General features: G+C 34.5%; 2 protein-coding genes across 2 annotated transcripts in view; both read left to right on the forward strand.

Annotated features, from left to right (window-relative positions):
- LOC147070646 (uncharacterized) overlaps window positions 1-19,024 on the forward strand; it is a 63,590-nt gene extending 44,566 nt beyond the window's left edge. The window contains exons 11-14 of the mRNA XM_085949162.1: window positions 2,167-3,039; window positions 8,942-9,164; window positions 17,081-17,297; window positions 18,626-19,024. Coding sequence (XP_085805288.1) covers window positions 2,167-3,039; window positions 8,942-9,164; window positions 17,081-17,297; window positions 18,626-18,908 — 1,596 coding nt within the window. The 3' untranslated portion in view covers window positions 18,909-19,024. The remainder of the gene's footprint in view (window positions 1-2,166; window positions 3,040-8,941; window positions 9,165-17,080; window positions 17,298-18,625) is intronic.
- LOC147070647 (UDP-glucosyltransferase 2-like) lies at window positions 6,623-7,753 on the forward strand. The gene has a single exon (XM_085948776.1). The coding sequence runs from the start codon at window positions 6,749-6,751 to the stop codon at window positions 7,607-7,609; it is 861 nt and encodes a 286-aa protein (XP_085804902.1). The 5' UTR covers window positions 6,623-6,748; the 3' UTR covers window positions 7,610-7,753.
- Window positions 19,025-21,869: the final 2,845 nt, after the last annotated feature.

Genomic DNA, 21,869 nt, shown 5'->3' on the forward strand with positions numbered 1-21,869 from the left:
AGTCATACTTAATTTATTGTTTTCATTGAATTAAGAGTAAAAATTGCAGATGGTGCTGGTTAGTTTTTTTTAAATTCATGGCCTATCCAAATCATAATAGGTAAAATGTTCTTGTATCTATTAAATATGCACAATTATGTGTGATTTAATAGCATAATGTTGGATAGTGGCGCACCCAGGGGGGGAGCCAAGGGGCCCTGGCACCCCCCAAACATGAAAATTATCAGAATGATTTTAAACATTGAAACTGAAAGCCCTATACCTTTGGGCTTAGACAAATAAAAACACGGCAAAAAAATGATTTGTAATTCTCCAGCACCCTTTTTAGAAAAATTTCTTAGATTTTAATTTCTAACACAAAAATTTCGAAACACTAATGTCAGGTTTTTTTAGAAACCCAATCCCTAATGGAACTGTCAAAAAAATTCTCGGTGTCCACCCGAATTCCGGAGTGGCGTAGGTCATGGCTGGGAAGGGCTGACATGGCTCTATCCTGGGGGCCCGGGCTGTGGGGGGCCCAGCGTGTCGGGTTGACCAGATAAGTGAGATAAACACACATCATAAATTAGATTTAGTAGTAATAGCGCTATTATACTTCATGGCTATGAACATTTTCAATTATATAATTGTGCAATATATTTTTTGATTATTATGTATCGATACTCGACAGCTCCATTATTAAAGTAGATGTATTAAAAATTGCCAATAATTCACTGTATAAGTACCCTTAATTTGAACTAAAACACAATTTGAAAAACGGTAATGTAGTGTTTCACACTGCCTTTAATCTTAGCGGTAAGTAGGGGGCCCGCCAAATATCCTAGCCCGAGGGCCCGTTTCAGGACGTGGGGACCATGGTGTAGGTACACCGAGTGCAATAGACAAATAACCGATAAACGTGAAATTAGGCTGTGAAGAAGAAAAAGAGCCTATGGGACTAATTTATATTTTCCTCCTTGCCCCCCCCCCCAATATTAAATCCTGGGTGCGCCACTGATGTTGGATATTTGTAGATAGAATGTAGATGAATATTTTTTGACTATTATCTATAATACTTGGTGATGCAGGGTTTAATTGAATTTTAAAAACTAATCGACACTATCTGCAATTTGTAGTAAATTTTAGTGTGCACTATTTATGTTAGTTTTTAATAGCCAACACATTGGCTTGGTTATGCAGGGCTTAATTAAAATTTAAAAAACTAACCAACACTATCGGCAATTTGTAGTATTAGTTCAATAAAACAAATATGTATAACTGACAAAGTTTGGTATGCACTATTTATGTCGGATCCAGCTTATCTCCACCTAAAAAGATCGATTTTTCTTAATAAAATGTGAATAACTTGAAACCCTTTTTAATTATCACGCGAATAGTAGTACCTAGTTATAATATTTAAAAATGTAAATTATCAATAAAAAGTATTTACTTAGATGCTTGGTAGTCTGTCCACCTCTAGATATTGTTAATAGTTTAAGCACTCTAAGCCGAGCATTAATCTTTATAAACTGTTTTATTTCTTTATAGAAATTATTTTCTGTTGTTATTTTTTTTTTATTGAAATAATCATAACGAAATCTGTCGGTGAAAATCTAAATTAAGTTTCCGAGTTGTTATTGATTATTTCCGCACGCTCCTATGAGGACATACTAATGTGTGGAGTAAAACGTATCCACTACGAGCTTTTGACTATCATACGATCTGCTATCTCAATAAATGTATATGTTTCGACTAGTCAAAAGGCGATAGCAGATAACAGCTGTTATATTTTAGATTGTTAAGAAAATATGTAGTCACGTTCGTTTACTATGTCATAATAATATTATCATGTGATATAATCATAATAAGATTATAAAATGAGAGTAATAAAATAGTAATTTTAGTGATACCTCCTTTAAGAAATGTTTACCTAATTGCAAGATTATTAGAGATGTATTATAATAGTTTTACGTAACTTCATAGAAGAAAAGTGTTAAGTGTATATAGTGACGATTAAGTGCAATTAGTGTAATGAATGATTGATTGAATCATATAAATGTTGCTTTGTAATAATATAATATAGACCATATTAAATATGGAAGTTATAAGATGACTTGTGATAATTTATATTGCGTATATAGTAGACGTGATCGTTTGCAAAATCCGACGTAATACATAACCTAAAAAATTGTTCGATTGAAACTAAATATTTTAAAAATGATTTATTATAATAATATACCGGTTATCAGTACAATTTTGTTTATAGTAATTCAATTTTCCTCTGCGTACAGAATATTAGGAGTTTTTCCTCATGTAGGAAGAAGTCATCATTATGCGTTTGAACCGTTGATGAAAGGATTGGCAGAACAAGGTCACAACGTCACCGTAATTAGCCATTTTCCAATGGAAAATCCACTGAAAAACTACGAAGATATAAGCCTTAAAGGGTCTGTACCAGTATGGTTTTCAGGATTTGATTTCAATTTTTTCTCAGGCCCTCCTGGGATAATTAGAGTAACGAGACATATTGGCTCGGCAAATGCTTTATTTACAATTGGGCACTCAACCTGTAAAGCATTATTGGAAAATAAACAAGTACAGGCTATTAAAGAAGGAGATTATGATATTGTGATTTTAGAACAATTCAACAGTGATTGTGGTCTGGGTATAGCCCACAAAGTGAAAGCTCCATTTATTGGACTTACATCTCATATCATGATGGCATGGACAACGGATAGGTTGGGTCTAATTGATAACCCATCATACGTCCCGTCCCATTATCTAGACCACGGACGTTTGCCCGATTTTCTCGGAGTGTTGGAGGGTTTAATATTAAACTACTATTATAAATGGGTGTATTATCTATTTTCGCAAATACCTGAGCATAAAATGATGAAAGAATATTATGGAGATGATTTTCCTCCGTTGGAAACTATCGCTAGTAATATGAGTTTGATTTTGGCAAATACGTATTTTTCGCTGACATCATCGCAGCCAAGGTCACCTAATCACATAGAAGTTGGTGGAATACACCTTGAGAAAAAAAATAATATCAGCCCGGTAAGTAATTTTCTGACAATCTACTTATGTTTATATTTAACTTATTACTTGTCAGTTTACAGGAAGCCAGCGGTAAACAAATTTTGAAAATAGCCGATATAATGGATTATTTGTTGGGTTAGGTTAGGTTTTCATTCTTGAATTTATGTTCATTCCGACTTGTACCGTTATTTGTTATATTAATATTATACTTAGTTGAATACATTTATTGTATTCAGTCATAAAGTTGTAATTAAGTAGCAGAAAAAGACACCGTCGCTACACAGAAATAGACATAGCATAGAAATAGACAGATACATAAATAAATAGTGAAATGACTTTTAATTTCTGGAAACCCATTCCTGCCTGACACAAATATTGTTTAGTTTAAAATTTAAACAAAGAGTAAAAAATGACAAATATTTGGACAATGGTAGCAGGCTGTTTACAAACAAAATTAACGAATTCATTATTATAAAGCAATTAAAAACCTCAGTTTATCACTGCTGTTGATAACTAGACATTTTTTTAATGTTCATTTATGACACTAACTTTTCAAATACATAGGTAATGATTACATAGAATATTCAACTTAAAAATTCGCTTAAAGCGCGTTGACACGGTCCAAGTACGATCCAAGCACACTTGGACCGAGTGCCATCCAAGCGACAGCTTCATACTAATTATTCCTATTCAAGCTACTCGGACCGCGTCCTACTCATCCAAGTTAGCATGGATAGGAATAATTAGTATACCTATTCATATTCATATATAAAAGCCGCGTTGACACGGTCCAAGTGTACTTGGACCGTGTCAACGCGACTTTACCTATATAATTATATGACAAGTTTCATAAAACATAATTAAGAAGAACTGAAATAGGTATATAACGAACGGGTGTAGAGTAACAGGCAACCGTTCTCGAGTGTGGAAGAATTTGGGATACATTTAAACATGTGTCACGAATACGTCATTCTAAAAGGTTATTATTCATTCTGACAACTGCTCTCTGTTTATGAACTGATTCACTATTGGTGTATTTGAAGGTTGCACCACACACTATTGCACGTTTATAACGTGTGTTTCATTTTCGTAGGATACTTATATATTCAAAACCCTGTATCAAAATGTAGTATATTGGGGTATAGCCTAACTGGATTCTATTAATTAATCTGTTATGTGCTCATAATATATGATAAATTTATATAAACTCACTTATACTTTGGCTATTAGAACCTATGTTCTACGACTATAGATATTTTTCGTAAAAATACGACGGTATTGATTTTCATGACTAAACAGGCATAAATTTTCCAGCATAAATAACCAAAATCGATGCAAAATTTTAATTAAACATAATATCATCATCAGCCGGAGTCAATACACTGCTGGATGAAGGCCTCCCCACGCCTTCTCCAACTCCCTCGGTCCTGTGTCGTTCGCTGCCACGTATTTCCGCCGAACTTTACCAGTTCGTCAATCCAGCGGCTTTTAGGGCGGCCCTGCGGCCGTTTCATGCCCCTTGGGTACCACTGGATGACGGCATTTGTCCAGCGGCCGTCCTTTCGGCGAGCAATGTGCCCCGCCCATCTCCATTTCAGCTGTTTGGCATCATCTATTACATCGCGTACTCCTGTCTGCTTCCTAACCCATTTGTTTCTCTTACGGTCCTTTCGCGTGATGCCCAACATACACCTCTCCTCGCTGTGTGACTCTTAGCCTTTGGACATCTCTCGTGTTGAGTGTCCACGTCTCGCAGCCATACGTGAGCACGGGTAGCACACATTGGTTGAACACCCTACGCTTAAGACATAATGGTAGGTCACTCTTGAAGTCAGTCAAACGGTCGGTCTAAAGATAAATGTCTCAAAGACAAAAATGATGAGGAACTGTTTTTCGGACCCTTCGATTATCTGTATTTATGGCACCCAACTCGAGCAAGTCAGCAGCTACGTCTATCTCGGACAGCAGGTGTCCATAAACGGAAGCATGCACGATGAAATTGTTCGAAGAACAAAGCTGGGATGGAGTGCTTTCGGACGTCTGAATAGTAAACATAATATAGCTACGTAGAATGTTAGTACCATTTTTTTTTTTAAATATAAGTACTTAATAATATATTGTCATATTTTTTCGTTTGAATAAAAACAGTTTAAAGTAAAAACTATTAGTAGGTAACTGAAAATTTAGATAGTTCCTGACACCATCTAGAAATCTAGAGTTGTATATATTGTTAATGCATTGATCAAAATTTAAAAAAAGTGGCCACTGATATATTTTTGGAGCTAATATTTCTGTATCCGAAAACCGGTGTATCGCATGGCCAAAAAGAGCACCATCAATTTCAAAAAACTCAATGTATGATTGCTGTAGGTATTTAGAGCTTCAGATTATTGTTTCACGGAATTACAGGGTTAAATTATGAATAGAATTAAAAAATGAATAGGGTGTGAAAGGCTATCACCAAAAGGTACAAAATTGCTTCTAAATAGCTTATAATCTTTATCGTATACACGAGACGTTGGCTCTGAAGTACCTACAGGCTTAGAGCGGAATACACAATCTAAGATTTCGATCCTAAGAATAAGTCACCTAAAAGCATGACTTAAGTATAGACAATCCTGAGTATAGAGTTAAAGAATCCTTAACCATAGACTACTTTTGTTATGAACACGCCCCCTTCTGTATTACCATTTACCACTGACAGCTGCTGTCAAAATAAATTCGCATGTCTATAAAACAGTCCATACACTCAAATTCATTTAACAATGTATCTCAATATGGATATTGATAGTGTTAATTCGTTTGGCATGTACTTGCAGAATATTATTTTACTTTTATACACCAGCCCGCAGAAATACAAAATGTCAGGTGAAGAATGACACTTGACACTAGTATTACCATGTTAAAAAAATATCTTGCGGTGCCTGTGGAATCACGTATAATGACTGATAACGGAAACATAAGAGTATTATAATAGTTATTGCATTTATAAAATGCAGTTGTCATATGTTTGTCATCGTTGAACAATTATAAAATAACTTACCTAAACTATAGGAAAGAGAATTTTTAAATATGGTATTATTTTCAATAGAAATGATCTTAACTAAAGACAATGTTTCTGCATAGTGTTTTCTGCTAAGGAAATTTTAGTTATGACAAATGTTTCTGCATTCCGCTCTTAATCTACGAGCAACAAATAATATTCGCTATAAGCTGATAAATATCGTAATATGATAATGTTATCAAAGTAAAAAGATATTTCCTATTTTGACTAGTCAAAAGACGATAGCGGACAATTATTAATAGATGCTATAAATATTTCAGTTTGTTAATTGTATTTATAACGCGGGTAGCTCACTTTGCCATTATTAGTATTGTGAGTACATTGTGGTTATCAATGATAATATTATAATAATATATTTTGCCACGTGAAAGTTCATAAGTGAAAACTTTATTTATTAAAAAAGTTTGTAATAAAATTAAGCTTTTAAGAAAGCAATACTATTGTTTATCTTGGTTTTATAGCTTTACGTAATTAGAGTGATATATTATAAATATGCAGTTTCTATTTTGTGTGTAGTTATTGTGTTTCTATCAACGTTATGAAATAATATTATGATTTTTCATTTATTGAAAACTTACTAAGTTGTTTGCGATTTGTTTAAGAAGAATTTTAAATATAAAATTACAGTAAAAAACAACATAAAAACAGTGAATTTACTAAAAAATGATTAATAACAATAAAAGTTTGGGTTTTCTAACATTATTTTTATTTATACTCGTCAATTTTTCTTCTGGGTATAAAATACTGGGAGTATTTCCTCACATAGGAAAAAGTCATCATTATGCATTTGAACCACTTATGAAAGGATTGGCAGAAAAAGGTCACAAAGTCACAGTAATAAGCCATTTTCCATTGAAATATCCCATCGAAAACTACGAAGATATAAGCCTTGATGGGTCTTTACAGATTTTGTTTTCAACTTTTGGTTTAAATTTCTTTGAAGGCCCTCCTGGAATAATTAGAGTACTACGACCTATAGGGTCAGCATATGGCTTATTTTCAACTGGAAATTCTGCTTGCAAAGCGTTGCTTGACAACAAACAAGTACAGGCTATAAAAGAAGGAGATTATGATGTTGTTATATTGGAACAATTCAACAGTGATTGCGGTTTGGGAATAGTCTATACAGTAAAAGCTCCATTTATTGGACTTACATCTCATAGTTTGATGACATTTACCACTGATAGATTAGGTCTTATTGATAACCCTTCGTATGTACCGTCACATTATCTACACCACGGACGCAATATAAATTTCTTGGGAGCGTTAGAAGGGTTAATAGTGAATAACTTTTATAATTTGGCGTATTATTTATTCTCACAATTGCCTGAGCATAAAATGATGAAAGAATACTATGGAAATGACTTGCCAGCTTTGGAAACCATCGCAAATAATATGAGTTTGATTTTGGTGAATACGTATTTTTCGCTAACATCCTCACAGGCAAGGCCACCTAATCATGTAGAAATTGGTGGTATACATCTTGAGAAGAAAAATAATATTGACCCTGTAAGTATATTCTGAGGGATGGAGATTATTATTCTGTGATTAAATTAATTAAAGTTCAAATGAGTTCACAATCGAAGCCTTGTATTTATTATAATTTAAAAAGTTTTATATAAATAACCATGCCCTTGCTTTTTCGTACAAGGTGGTTGGTAGGGTTAGTTGAATTGATGTGTGGTTAATTATGTTCCTCCATTTATATATTTAATTTTCTTTATGGCCAGAATTAAATATTTTGTGTAATCTTTAATGTTTAATCTTATTTATGAATTGCCAACAATATTTAGACAGACTTTATTCCGCTTTTTATTATATCTAGAGCTAGCGATCGCCAGATACTTCGTCCAACTGAAAAAAAGAAATATATTTTTTAAATGAAATAATTTATTAATTACTTGTATTTATTTTTCAAATTCATAATATATATAATTATAACGGTTGTATCTAGGCAAACGCTTCTCTACTTGGTTGTACTATTTCTATGAATATCCATTCGGTGCCTTTAGTTACGTTTGCCTGTATCAAACTCGACAGATTGACGACGGTTGGGTGTAGGCACGCAACCCTCTATCCGTACCTAACCTCATCATTCCACCGCTGCTTTTTTACCACTTTACCCACTCGTGATGAGTTATTGCAAGTGTTTTATTTTCGAGAAGCTTTACTAGCTTTACCTTTATTTCTGCCAGAATGTAAACTTTTTCTATAGGGCGGGATTTCCTAATAGATTTCGTAATTGTATCGTATGGGTCAGCAGTGGTGAAGTGTGGATGTAGGCTGTTAAAATCTGACATAAATAGCTCACAATAATTTTTGCATGTTGCAAATAGTTTTTTTAGATTCAATTTAACCCTGCCTAAACCAAACCATTACAGTGAAGATAGGCTGCGGATATCCGATAAAAATGGTGTAGGTACACTTTGTCAGACATAATTAATTCTTTTCATTGAATTACGAGTAAAAAATGCAGATGGTATTGCTTAGTTTTTTAAAATTCATGTTACACCTGCCTCAACCAAACCGTAATAGATAGACGATTATTTTTTTTACTAATATCTATTATGGCTTGGTAAACGCAGGGTATAATTGAATTTTTAAAAGTAATCAAGACTATCTGTAATTTATAGTCTAAATTTATTGAAAACAAATACCAACGTATGAGTGAAAAAGTTTAGTGTGCACTATTTATGTCGGATCTTTACAGTCTACCTCCACCCTTTGCTACTGGGTTACACAATATTTTAATTTACTAGCAGACGTTTTTAGATTTTTTACGTAAACCCAACATTCTGATGAATATGTGAGAAATGTTTTGTGTGTCTGTATTAACTTTTTGATTTTAAATTCCAGGAGCTGATGAAGTACTTGGACAATTCAAATAATGGTGTTATTTTATTCAGTATGGGATCCATGCTCATTGCGTCTTCGTGGCTTGAGGAAAAAATGAAAGCCTTTCAGGATGCCTTTGCGGAAATCGACGAAAATGTTTTGTGGAAATGGGACAATGATACTATGCCAGGAGCTTCTGCCAATGTTAAATTGATAAAATGGCTACCACAGTTTGATGTTTTAAGTAAGAAATTTTAATTATATTATATACAAATTATTACTACTAATATGCCCTTGAATGATAAAATAACTCTTATTAGTTAGTTTTAATCAATGACAGTAATAATATGGACGAAGCATCTGGAAAAAAAAATTACACTCATTTTTTTGTCGAGTCTGCCGAATAGCATAATCTGTTCTAACGCCATTTACAATAAAGGTGATATTGCTATAAATTCCCGATGCTTTTTGTCGGGTCTGCCGAATGGTTCAGTTCGAACGGGTTCGTTCAAATGAACATTGACATTAGAAACACTGTTCTAACGCCATTACAACAAAGGTGATATTGCAATAAATTCCCCAGTCGGAAGCCAACAGCGGTGGAGTGAGGTTGTACAACTTCGCTTGCGTATTCGTGTCGCTTTTCGCCTGGTTACTCGCGAACGGTTATAAATACGGGATACAACAAAAATAATATTGTTTGTAAATGAATTTGACAATAAACTCAACATGTGTGGTCCCATGTGATTTTGACAATCAGTGCCAGTGCTTGAGAAAAAGTGAAAATATTTATTGTTGCACGGATAGTGCACTTTGTGCGGGGAGTGCGTCAAACGCTGTGAAGCGAGGGGTTGTCCACACTGTTTTTTGTTCACACTGTTGCGCGAATTCCAAGACCGCGTGAACGGCAAAAACAATAAAATGGAAAACACCACAATGGAAGTGAATGAAACCAAAAAATCGAAGAAGAAAAGAAACGATGATGAAGAGGAAGTGGTCGGAGAAAAAGAAGAAGAATGGCAGACGGTGACCTCTGGAAAAAAACCCAGAAGAGACTCTGGGGTCACTCCAAAGGGAAACCAAAACATCGTCATGATAGCGACGGGAAGTAAAATTCCATTAAAGTTAAAAATAGCGCAGATGCTGCATAAGGCAGGAGTAAAAGTACAGAAAATTAACAATAAAAATTTAAAGACGTACATCCAAGTAGAAGACGAAAAAGAAGCAGATAAAGTGAAACAAGCTGGAGAACTCAAAGATCTCGGTTTTGTGACCAAAGAGAATGACTCCTGCTCTTATGGAGTAATAAGAAAAGTCGATATTGATATGGACCTCCAAGAACTGCAAATGGAAATCAAAAGTGATGCAAAAGTAATCAACCTTAAGAGGTTGACAAGAAAAGGTGATACAGGAGAGCTGACAAAGACCTCGTCAGTCAGTATTAAATTTGGGGAGAAAATATTGCCGAGAACAATTTACATATATGGAGTCTCTTTTGCTGTAGAACCGTATGTATTCAGGGTTATGCAATGCTACAAATGCTGGCGATATGGGCATATCGCGAACAATTGCGGACGTACAGTAGAAACGTGCCCTAAGTGTGGTGAAAACCACAAAACCTGCGAAAAAAATGAGGAAATTACGTGCATCAATTGCAAAGGTAACCACGCGGCAAACAGCCAAAAATGCCCAAAGTGGCAAGAGGAAAAGAATTGCAAAGAAGCAATGAAAAAAATGAACATACCTTTCAAGGAAGCAAAAAAAAATATGTTAAATAATAGCTATGCTGACATATTAAAACAAAAAAAAATTGTAGGAAGAGATGAAAGCGAAACAATTCAAAAAACTAAGGAAATCAAAAAGAAAGAAGAAGCGGTGGTAGAAGCTTCAGGCTCAACAATAATAGCTACAGGTAGTAGCGTAAAGCCCACAAAAAATAAGAAAAATTCAAAGGGGAAGACAGAGGTTAACGCGATGGGAGAAATTATGAAAGTCTTGCTGAAAGGGGGAGACTGGCAGCAGATCATTAAACAACTAATAATTAAAGCAGTGGACTGGGTATGCAAACAATTCAAAGAAGGACACTTAAAGGAAATTCTAGGAGAGGTTCTGGAGCAAAATGGATAGTAAAAAACAAATTAGGATTTTACAATGGAATGCCAGAAGTATGAAGCAAAAAAAGGATGATATAGAACTCTACTTAATAAGACAAAAAAATTCAATAGCATTAATCTCAGAGACTTGGCTGAGGTCTGAATTAGACTATCTGAAATTCAATGATTACACGATGTATAGAAAAGACAGAGGGAATGGTTACGGAGGAATAGCGATTCTGGTGCATAAAACACTGGCGTCTAAAGAAAAGACCCTACAAGGCCTTCCAACTGAACTGGAGGCATGTCAAGTCGAAATCAGAGGGACACAAAAACTAAAAACAGTGACAGCAATATATTGTAAACCCAATGTTACCATTCGGAAAAACGCATGGAGCAGGCTTTTCGATCAAATGGGAGAGGGATCAATTATGGGTGGGGATTTCAATGCACACCACCCAATGTGGGATCATATACTTCGAGACGCAAGAGGAGAGGATGTCGCTGACGTATGCCTTGACTCTGACTTAGTAGCGATTAACAATGGACAAAGTACCAGGGTCGCCCCTCCAAATCAGAGAGGAGCGGCACCGGATATAACATTTATCTCCAACGAGCTGGTACTGGAAACCGATTGGAAAATAGACTCCGATACGATGGGCAGTGACCACTTACCCATTATCATCGAGTTTGTGGAAAATCAATGCCAAACAGAAATCATCCCAAGAAGAAATTACCCTAAAGCAAACTGGGAACAATATCGAGAAATAATCTCAAATGACATAGACAGACTTACAGAACCTACCAGAGATGCACAAGTAGAGTATGATAAATTGGAGGCAATATTGAATAATGGGGCAAATTCAAGCATTCCGAGACTCAAAGTATGCAGTCACCCAAACTTTAGACCAAAACCATGGTGGAACTCCGAAGTATCAAAGGCAATCGCTGAGAGAAGGCTTGCCTATACTCGCTTCAAAAAAATCAGTTCCACAGAAAACTACCTAGAACTAAAGAAAAAGCAAGCCACGACTCGAAAAGTAATCCTAAAAGCCAAAAGAGAAAGTTGGAAAACATTTTGTGACTCCGTCAACTCGGAAACTTCCTACTCAGAAATGTGGAGAAAAATGAGTTGGATGAAGGGCAAATCGGGAAACAAATTCAAAAATCAACTGGATGAAAGCATGGCGTCACTCCTCCTTCAACAACTAGCAAGTAAAAGTGACGAAACGAAGGAAGAAATCGCAGAACAGGAAACATATAATCCTAATGATACAATGAATGAAATTCTTACAGTGGCGGAACTAAGATCAGTAACCAAAAATAAAGACACTGCCCCCGGCATGGACGAAGTTTCATATTCCATGATCGCTCAGCTGCCAGAGATCGGAAAAAATAAACTAGTGGAGATATTCAACTTAATCATGGAAACCGGCAAAGTCCCTAGGCAATGGAAGGAAACGATGATTATCCCAATCTTAAAACCAGGGCGAGACCCTACCCTAGTGTCGTCAGTCAGACCAATTGCACTCATATCATGCATGTGCAAAACGTTCAACCAGATGATAGCAAGAAGAATCGAATGGTTTGCAGAGAAAAAACAACTATTTCATCACAATACTACGGGATTCAGAAGGCAAAAGTCGACTCTGAAGAACATAGGCAACCTAGTAGTAGTACTAGACATCAATGCAGCACAGGTCAAAAACGAAGTAACCCTGACAACATTCCTGGACATCCAGGATGCGTATAATAATGTGCATGTGAAAGAAGTGTCAAGGGTGTTGAATGAATGGGGAATCGGTGGGAAGATCACTAAATATCTTAAGCAGTATTTAAATGAAAGAAAAATCACCATGTGCATTAATAATGAAAAGAAGAGTACGGTATGCTCAAGAGGCCTTCCGCAAGGAGACCCCTTATCCCCATTACTATTCAACATTCTTACAACTGACATATTAAAGTTAATGACGAGGGTCAACATTGTACAATATGCAGATGATTTCGCACTTTTTTGTTCGGGAAAAAGAGTAGATGAATGTCAAAGGTTAATGCAGAAGAGTCTTGACGAAATGAAATTATTATTGGAAACGCGAGGCCTCAAAGTAGCTCCCAGCAAAACTAAGGTGGTTCTTTTTGCCAGAGGCAAGAGACAAAACCAGCTTAACTTAAAAATCGACGGCACTATAATAGAAAGAGTAGACACTTATAAATTTTTAGGTATGAACCTGGACTATAGACTAACGTGGAAGCATCATATTAGTCATTGCGCGAATAGCCTGACACAACCTCTGAACATACTCAAAGTACTGGCGGGAGGTGGGTGGGGCGTACACCCCATTCATATGAGAAGGTTATACACGGCACTCATTAGAAGCCGATTAGATTACGGGAGCATGTTTTACCACTCCGCTGCCGAAACTAATTCGGTGAGGCTAGACCGCATCCAGTCCAAAGCATTAAGAATATGTGGAGGATTTATCAGGACAACACCCATTCACGTGCTCCAAGCGGAACTCAGCGTACCTCCACTGAATGTCAGGAGATGGGCACTGGCTACCAAGACATGGATGAAGTGGAAATCTATAATAGATAACCCCATATTGGCAAAGGTGAAACTCCTATACGAGCTTGTTGAAAGCAATACATACTATGAGAAAAGAAAGCTCCCTCTACTGGTAGGAATCCTAAAAGCCACAGAAAGTTGGGAGGTATTAAATACAAAATGCCTAGGTATGTATTCGCTGAGGAGGCCAGTTGGTACCTACGACCTCAGCTCTGTTATCCAACTAGAGGTCAAAGGAATAGACAAACCAAAACGGAGCATAGTATCCGATAAAGGAAGAGAGCGTGTCGAAAAAATGCTGACAGAGAGGTACGCAGGATGGAGCCACCTTTATACAGATGGATCCAAAGATCAGAATAGAGCAGGAGCAGCTCTTGTGATACCAGAAGTAGGTATAAACAAGAGCTGGAAGCTAAACCATACCATACCAAAAGAATACCAATAATGACGGCGGAACTCATCGCGATAAACGAAGCAATTAAATACACTTTAAGCGATGATTTCTCGGCGCAATCCGCTGTCATTTTAACAGACTCCAAAAGCGCTTTACAACATCTTGCCGCAGCAACTCGCTCACATAACAGTAAAACCATAGCATACCACATCCTTGACCAGATCGACGCCAAGAAAAATAGAGGAGGAGATCTATGCCTTCAATGGATCCCATCGCACATGGGCATTGAGGGAAATGAAAGGGCAGATGAGCTGGCAAAGGTAGCCGGCCATTCAGGGGTACCATATCAGTGGATACCAGAAAACCTGGACTGGAATGAGGCTATAAAGAAAATGTGCCATAGTATGTGGATAGATTTTCACCATAGGGCATCATTAGAAAAGGGGAAATGGAGTAAGTCGATTCTACCAACACCACGAGAGGTGCCCTGGTTTGTAGAGTCTTCTTTGACGAGGAATGAGCTTAAGTTAATACTGAGGCTAAGAACAGGGCACACCATGGGCAAAAGATTTGATGTCCTCATGGGAAGAAGCGAATCGCAGCTCTGCGATGAATGTCATGTTTTAGAGGACATTGTACATATAGCACTGCAATGCCCCAAATATGAAGTTCACAGAGTACAGCTGCGAATTGCAGATATCTATGAGAATGTCGACGAATTGAAGGGTGTCCTGGCGGTGGGTAAGACGGAAGAGCTAGGCAAAATTGTAAAGTTATTTAACAGAATAGGAGTGAGGACCTGATCGACGGATCCCCTTCTAGAAGAGAAGAGGCGATATGACAGCGAGTCGCAGTCAAAGCCTCGATAAAATCACAAAAAAAAAAAAAAAATCCCGATGCGTGATATCGCATAATGGAAATTGCATAATATTACAATATCATTGTCGAATAGTTTTATCAATGTCTAATATCGAAATATTTATCTGTAACTAAATAAAAAATTAAACTTAATCTTTTCTTTATTTTCGACTGATTTATATTAGTTAATATTTTATTTACTGGACTGTGATAACTGAGGGATTATAATGATTAAATAAAATATACTTATACTCATCGATATATGACCTTCTGTAGAAATATGCGATAAAAAACTGAATAACATTTACAATGTTTACATAACTTTGTATATAGGGATTGCAATACCGGTATTCATTTTTTTTATCGATACCGAAAAACCGGTTTCAAAAATTCAAAATACCGGTAATTTCAGTATTAAGAAAGCATAAACTTGTATGTATTTTCATTACTTACTACTGTATTGTATATTAAATGTAGTGTATAAGTTTTATGCTGCCAAACGTTAATATATTGATAGAAACCGACAATTAATATAAAATATTATTAAAACAAAATCCCCAAATATACTTTATAGAATTGTCGCCATGAATTAACATTTTTGAAAAAAGAAAATATTCGTGGAAAATATTTCCAATTATCCTATAACTATTGATCCAACGTTGATAGAACGTCCAACAAACGTTGAATTACCCGGACTTTAATATTTGTAAAAAAATAGCTGTTATAATCTATACATATTTACAAAGGTCAACATAATCAATTATCAATTATAATTTATTCACATGTACCTACTTCTTTTTCTATAATGTGTTTTGACGAATACCGGTATTCAATAGGAAATACCGAAATACCGGTATTGATATATCCATTCGGTATTTCAATCCCTAATTGTATATACTCTTCGATATGATAATATAAAGATTTCAAAATACAATGTCCCAAAAATGTATTACATCTGTGTTGGTATGATAAATATGGATAAATATAATAAAAATGTTTAACTATGTATATATAAAATTACATTACAATTTGTGCACATACATTAATACCAAGATAATGCTAATAATAAATAACCTTATTTTCTCGAGTGATTTATTTATTACTTTAGACTATTTCATTTGAAACGTTTTTAGCGATCCGTGTTTCGCCTTTCAAAATCATCCAGCACTGTGCAGATACATTTATCGCAAATATACAGCCGACAAGTGACATTTATAGTCAGTATAAGATTCGACATAAATAGAGAACAGTAAACTTAGTCATTGATACTTATTTATTTTCATTGAACTAAGAATACAATTTAAAGATGGTGCTGGTTAGATTTTTTAAATTTTATTAAACCCTGCCTAACCAAACCATACTAGTTAAGGTCTGCTATGAGCGATTCGACAAAAATAGTGCACACTTTTTCAGTCATACATATTTGTTTTTGTTCGATTAAGAATAGGTACATCGTACAGAGTAGTTTTTTTTAAATTCATTAAGCCGTGCCTCTACCAAACTATTATCGATAAAAATATTGTTCTATAATAATATATCTAAATTGAGTTACTTAAGATATTTTATAGATAAAAAAATATTTTTTAACTATTCTCTACTATGGCTTGGAGTAGGATGGTTTTAATCGAATTTGAAAAACTAACAAACACTATCTACACATTGTATTTAAATAAAAACAAATACGTTTGACTGACTAAGTTTAGTGTGCACTATTTTTGTTTGATCTTAAGAGCCTACCTCTACCCTTCGCCACTGGTATTATTAAGTATTAGCATAGTGACTGTTAGCATAGTTATTCGCGGTCCTTCAAAGGTTTTAAATAAATAGTACAAACTTTCAAACAATTAGCATTTAATGGACTTTTTTTTGATCCAAAGAATAATTCAAAAGATTTAAGATTGTAACATTCTTTATTGAACATACATAATTTGAAAACACCTGTGAGAAATATATTATAACCACCTTAAAATAAAATTGAAAAAAATACAATTAAATATCTTATTTATTAAGAAGAAAGTATTATGTATTTGTTTATAAATCTGTTCTCTGTAAATGTTAATAAACAAAATATAACTGTGCCTTTTGTCTGCAAAATCCTAATCAATCAATAATTCAAACAGTATTTTAAGGTACCTACTTAAAATCAGTTAAAGAAAAAGTAAATTGACTTATTTTTGCAATCCTGTGATGGTGTTATTTATAGATCGATTCCTATAATTGTTAAATAAATTCATATTTTATTATTTCAGATCACAAAAATATAAAAGCATTTATCACACATTCTGGAATGCTGGGAACAATTGAGTCGGTCCATTGTGGGGTGCCAATGATTAATATTCCGATATTCGGTGATCAATTTGCAAATGCCGCTGCAGTAAGGGATTCTGGAATGGGTTCTACATTAGATTATTATCATATCACCAAAGACACTGTTCTCAATGCCCTTAGAGAGGTTCTTGATCCCAAGTAAGTATGCAAAATATGTTTGAATTTTTTTTTTTAAATAATATATCTGTCCATTTTAGGAGATAAAATATATCGCATATGACACGTTTTTATCTGATAATGGACTAATAGACGGTCCTTTAAAATAAATTATATAAAATTATGTTGGTTGTTTTATTACGTAATAGTAGGTTGTCACACCATTATCAAGATTACAAAGACAAAATTAAACACATGAGTAGTGTTTTGAAAACCGTATTAAATTAATTAACTTTCCTTGAAATATATTGTGAAAACCAAAATAACTATTGACTAATAAACCAACCTGTAGAATTTAATAATTTTAATTCACATTGTTATTAAGGTTATTTTTTAAATTATATGGGTCCTTTCCACGTGGACATAACACCTGTCGTACACTAATTAATTGGACATTAGATATAATTAACATGTTATTTAAATGCGGTAATTAAAAAGTAATTAAATGCTCCACGGTCGACAAGTTAAATTACATTATGAAGGCATATTAGGAAGGGATTTTCAAAATACTATATTTATTAGAGAAATCGTTATTATTGTGTTGTTTTAAATATACACCTGTAATATAATATGTATCATTATTTACTGTCCGACAACTAAAAATCGGCTATAACAGGAAGTTGCTGTAGTCGCATATAGAAGACTTCTCAGTAACGTACCTGTCATGGCGGCAACGTGTTCTAGAAGCGTGTTTAAAACCGATTCACTGCGGAGCATTTAATTATTTTTTAATTACCTATTGCTAATTATGATATAATTGCTAATTATATCTAATGGCCCCCCTAATCAGGACACAACAGCTGTGGCGTTCGCGCTGTAAGGATTAAATAATGTATCGGCTCTCCTTTTAGATGCGACTCTTTTTCTTCTGCGTAATAAACCAAAAGTATACTAATATTAATTCTAACATCACTCCTGATCATTTTAGATATATTTTTATTTTCAAAGCTTCAAATTACGTAAATTGATAGATCCGTACACCACGGGAGTATAAAATGAAATGATAAATTTGGGGCGTTCCTCATTTGAGAACGGAAGTACGATTACCTGCACTGGATGGGATTGTTAGTTCACAGTTTTAACACGTGGACAAGTAGTTCTTGTTCGACAATACTGTTTATATTATTTATGATATTTTTATATTGTTTTAAATGCTCGTAATTTAAAAAAATATTTTTCAAATCAAAGAGCAAACAATCATTTAGTGATGAGTTTTCACTACAAGTAGATGTGATATGGTAATAAATTAAACGATATATCATGCAGTATTTTAAAAGAATATTACATCTATGCCTACAATTTATTTCCAGAATGCAAGCCAATACGAAGAAAATGTCAGATATATGGAAAGACAGACCGAATACTCCACTGGAGACCGCAATATATTGGGTGGAGCATGTTGCAAGACACGGAGGAAAACATCTAAGACCATCGTCCGCGGATCTTCCTCTATATAGATACTTGCTACTTGATGTAATAGCTTTCTTGTTAGCTGTAGGATTATTGTTGAGTTATTTGTCATACAAAATTTTGACTTGTATACGAAAGAGATTATTTTCTAAATCAATGCCAATGAAATCAAAGAATCAATAATTATGTTATTATTGAAATTACAAAATATTTTTTTAATAATTACTATTGTACTTAGGCCAGGGTTCAAAATATACAATTTTACAAACAGAAACACTCAAAGCTTTCTTGAAATAAAATTTTTTGTTATTTATTATCGCATATGTATTAGAAAAGCGACCTAACTCAAAATTTGTCGATTTTCAGTTATCATCACCACTGGAACCTTGCCAGCGCCATCGACATGTGCGTATATGCGAAAGTAATTTTTTTATCCCTAGATTTCACAAGTGTCACTTTTCCACTTTAACAGTGACATTTTTTTAGTTGCGTCGCTTTTCCACTACGCATATGTGAGAAATATCTTCAAAACGTGAACTGGTTTTATTTTATTTTTGTCTCATTGTTTTGAAAATACGGAGAATCAAAGATCGAATAAAAATTAAAATGTCTCTCCTGAATAATTGCAAATTTTGAGTTAAGTCTCTTTTCTAATACATGTGCATTATTTGTATCCCTTCGTTGAGCAAACAAATGCAAGGACAGTATTTGAACTTCTGACATGCATGTTCACTGAGGATTAGGTAGGCAAGTTCTGTCGGCGTTGCAGGCGAAAAATATAATTTCTACGAAATATACTGTCAAAAATTAATAATTGCACTGTCTTTTATTCCTTCATTTAACGATGATAAGCATTATATAGTCTGCCGATGCCACGGGACGCAACTGTTTTGTATTTATAAATATTGTAATATTTACGAACTTTCCAGCGACGTCCCAAGACAAAACGCCGCCCTAGGCAGCGCCAAAATGCCACTCCATTTTTATACAGTATTTTTTTTATCATCCTTTCATGTCTCCAATATTTAAGAAATGTGTTGTATGGATACATTACTAAAAAAATATACCTGTAGCAAAAAAAAAAAATTCAAATGTCAACTCTACTTCACTAGACAATATTGCGAGTACACGGTTTCAGATAGATGTAAAAATACACCTGACAACTTTCAAAACTAGCGAATCAATGGCAAAAATATTTGGTTTAATTAATTAGGTAAGTATGTACCTACCTGTAATTTGCAAATCTGCACGTGTCCATTGCTGGTTATCAAGGACGTGACGTCCAAGGACAATGGAAGTAAACTAGATAACGCGAACCCGACTTACAGTCCTGTTAAACCTTTCATGTTAATTAATATTTTGTTTCCAACCAGTGAGCTGATTTTTTTAATGGAAAAATATTTCCGTTATCCTAATGATTCTCCTCGATTTGCCGCCCTTCGAGTAACTGCCGCCCCCAAGTGACGCTCAATCTGCTTACCCCCACGGGACGTCACTAGAACTTTTAATTAGTTAATTTAGTAATATCAATATAAATTCACAAGTTCCGATTATGTCGGCAGGCAAAAACCTAAATCCTATGAAGTCGTACAAAACTCACATCAATTAGAATTTATAGTATTGATTATAACTACTCAATCTAAAGAATTTTCCTAAAAACACTTCATAGCAAAATGACACAAAAGCTCATATTATTGCTTGTTTGAAGAAAAAGGAGCTTATGCCATGTCATAAGTATTCCATGCATTCGACATAATAATAATTTTGTGGTATGTATAGTAAAAGAATAATTTAATGGTTTAAAAATCAAGTTTTTTATTTTTTTTTTCACGATATTTGAATTATTTATGTTTATGTTATAGCTGTTTCATATTATGGACCTATCGTCAGAACGTTATTAAGATAGTATTGATATTATATTGTTAAAATATCGTGGAGTTAACGAAATACTTTGTTTTATAACCATAGATGTTTTTTTAATGATTCACTAACCAGAACGCAATTTTTAATTTATTAGGACTTCATGAATATCGGATGTCAGTCATAAAAATAAAATGAGCAGTTAAAATACTTACATATATATTAAAAGTATATCAATATCATGTGTAATGTGATTGACCGAAAGTATTGAACTTGTCAATATATAAACGATTAAAAAACAATGCATTTTTGGTATTGTGGAATACATTGGAAAGATTGCTTCAAAATATCAACATTAAATCAAAACTGAATCATTCCTTAAGGTTTTGACAGTGAAAGATTGAATTAATAGTAAGTTTTTATCATGACAAATTAATAATGATCAGCTGTTGATTTTAGTATCGAAGATAAAGCTTCATCTGGAATTTTAAATACATTGTAATAATCTGACATTTAAAATGGGGTTGATAAATTAATGTATTGAAGAAAGCCTTATTATAATAAAGGGATCGACTTATATTTATGAAAGTGATCGCAAAAATGACCAGTTGATTGATTTCCGTATGGAATTATTGTCAGAATTACCTTGTTTGTTGTTTCTTTCTTCCATACACAAATGACATCATCATCATCATTAGGGGCGCAACAACCCGGTGTGGGCCTGGCCTCCTCAAACAGCTCCCTCCACCTGTCTCTATCCAGTGTGGCCGCTTTCCAATTTGGTACCCCCAGAATACGGCAGTCACTGGCAGCTCCATCCAACCAGCGAATCTTTGGCCTCCCTCTTCTTCTACGTCCTATTGGATTTCTGGATATCACTCTCTTTGCCGGTTCATTGTCATTCATACGGTGCACATGACCTAGCCATCGCAGTCTCACATTCTTAATTGATTGAAGTGCGCTGCAATCTTCGTACAGCCCGTAGAGCTCAGCATTATATCTTCGCCTCCAATTGGTGCCATCCCTGATCGGTCCATATATACGGCGGAGAATTTTTCTTTCAAAGATGTTCAGGGCTCGTTCATTTCGCAGAGTTAATGTCCAGGTTTCCGATGCGTAGGTGAGCACTGGCTTTACAAGTGTCTTGTAAAGAGTGCTTTTAGTTCGTCGATACAAAAATGACGTCTGGGAGAAAATTCACCATCTTTTGGTTAGAATCGGTTAAATCTTAATATTACGCATTAGAGATAATTGCAGAATATCAATATAAGACTTAATATGTAA

Source organism: Rhyacophila brunnea, unplaced genomic scaffold (assembly GCF_057557595.1).
Source record: "Rhyacophila brunnea isolate RB1 unplaced genomic scaffold, BYU_Rbru_1.0 scaffold_21, whole genome shotgun sequence".
Classification (NCBI taxonomy): domain Eukaryota; kingdom Metazoa; phylum Arthropoda; class Insecta; order Trichoptera; family Rhyacophilidae; genus Rhyacophila; species Rhyacophila brunnea.

Coding starts and splice junctions, on each gene's coding strand:
- LOC147070647 (XM_085948776.1), top strand. CDS start 6,749: ATGATTAATAACAATAAAAGTTTGGGTTTTCTAACATTATTTTTATTT.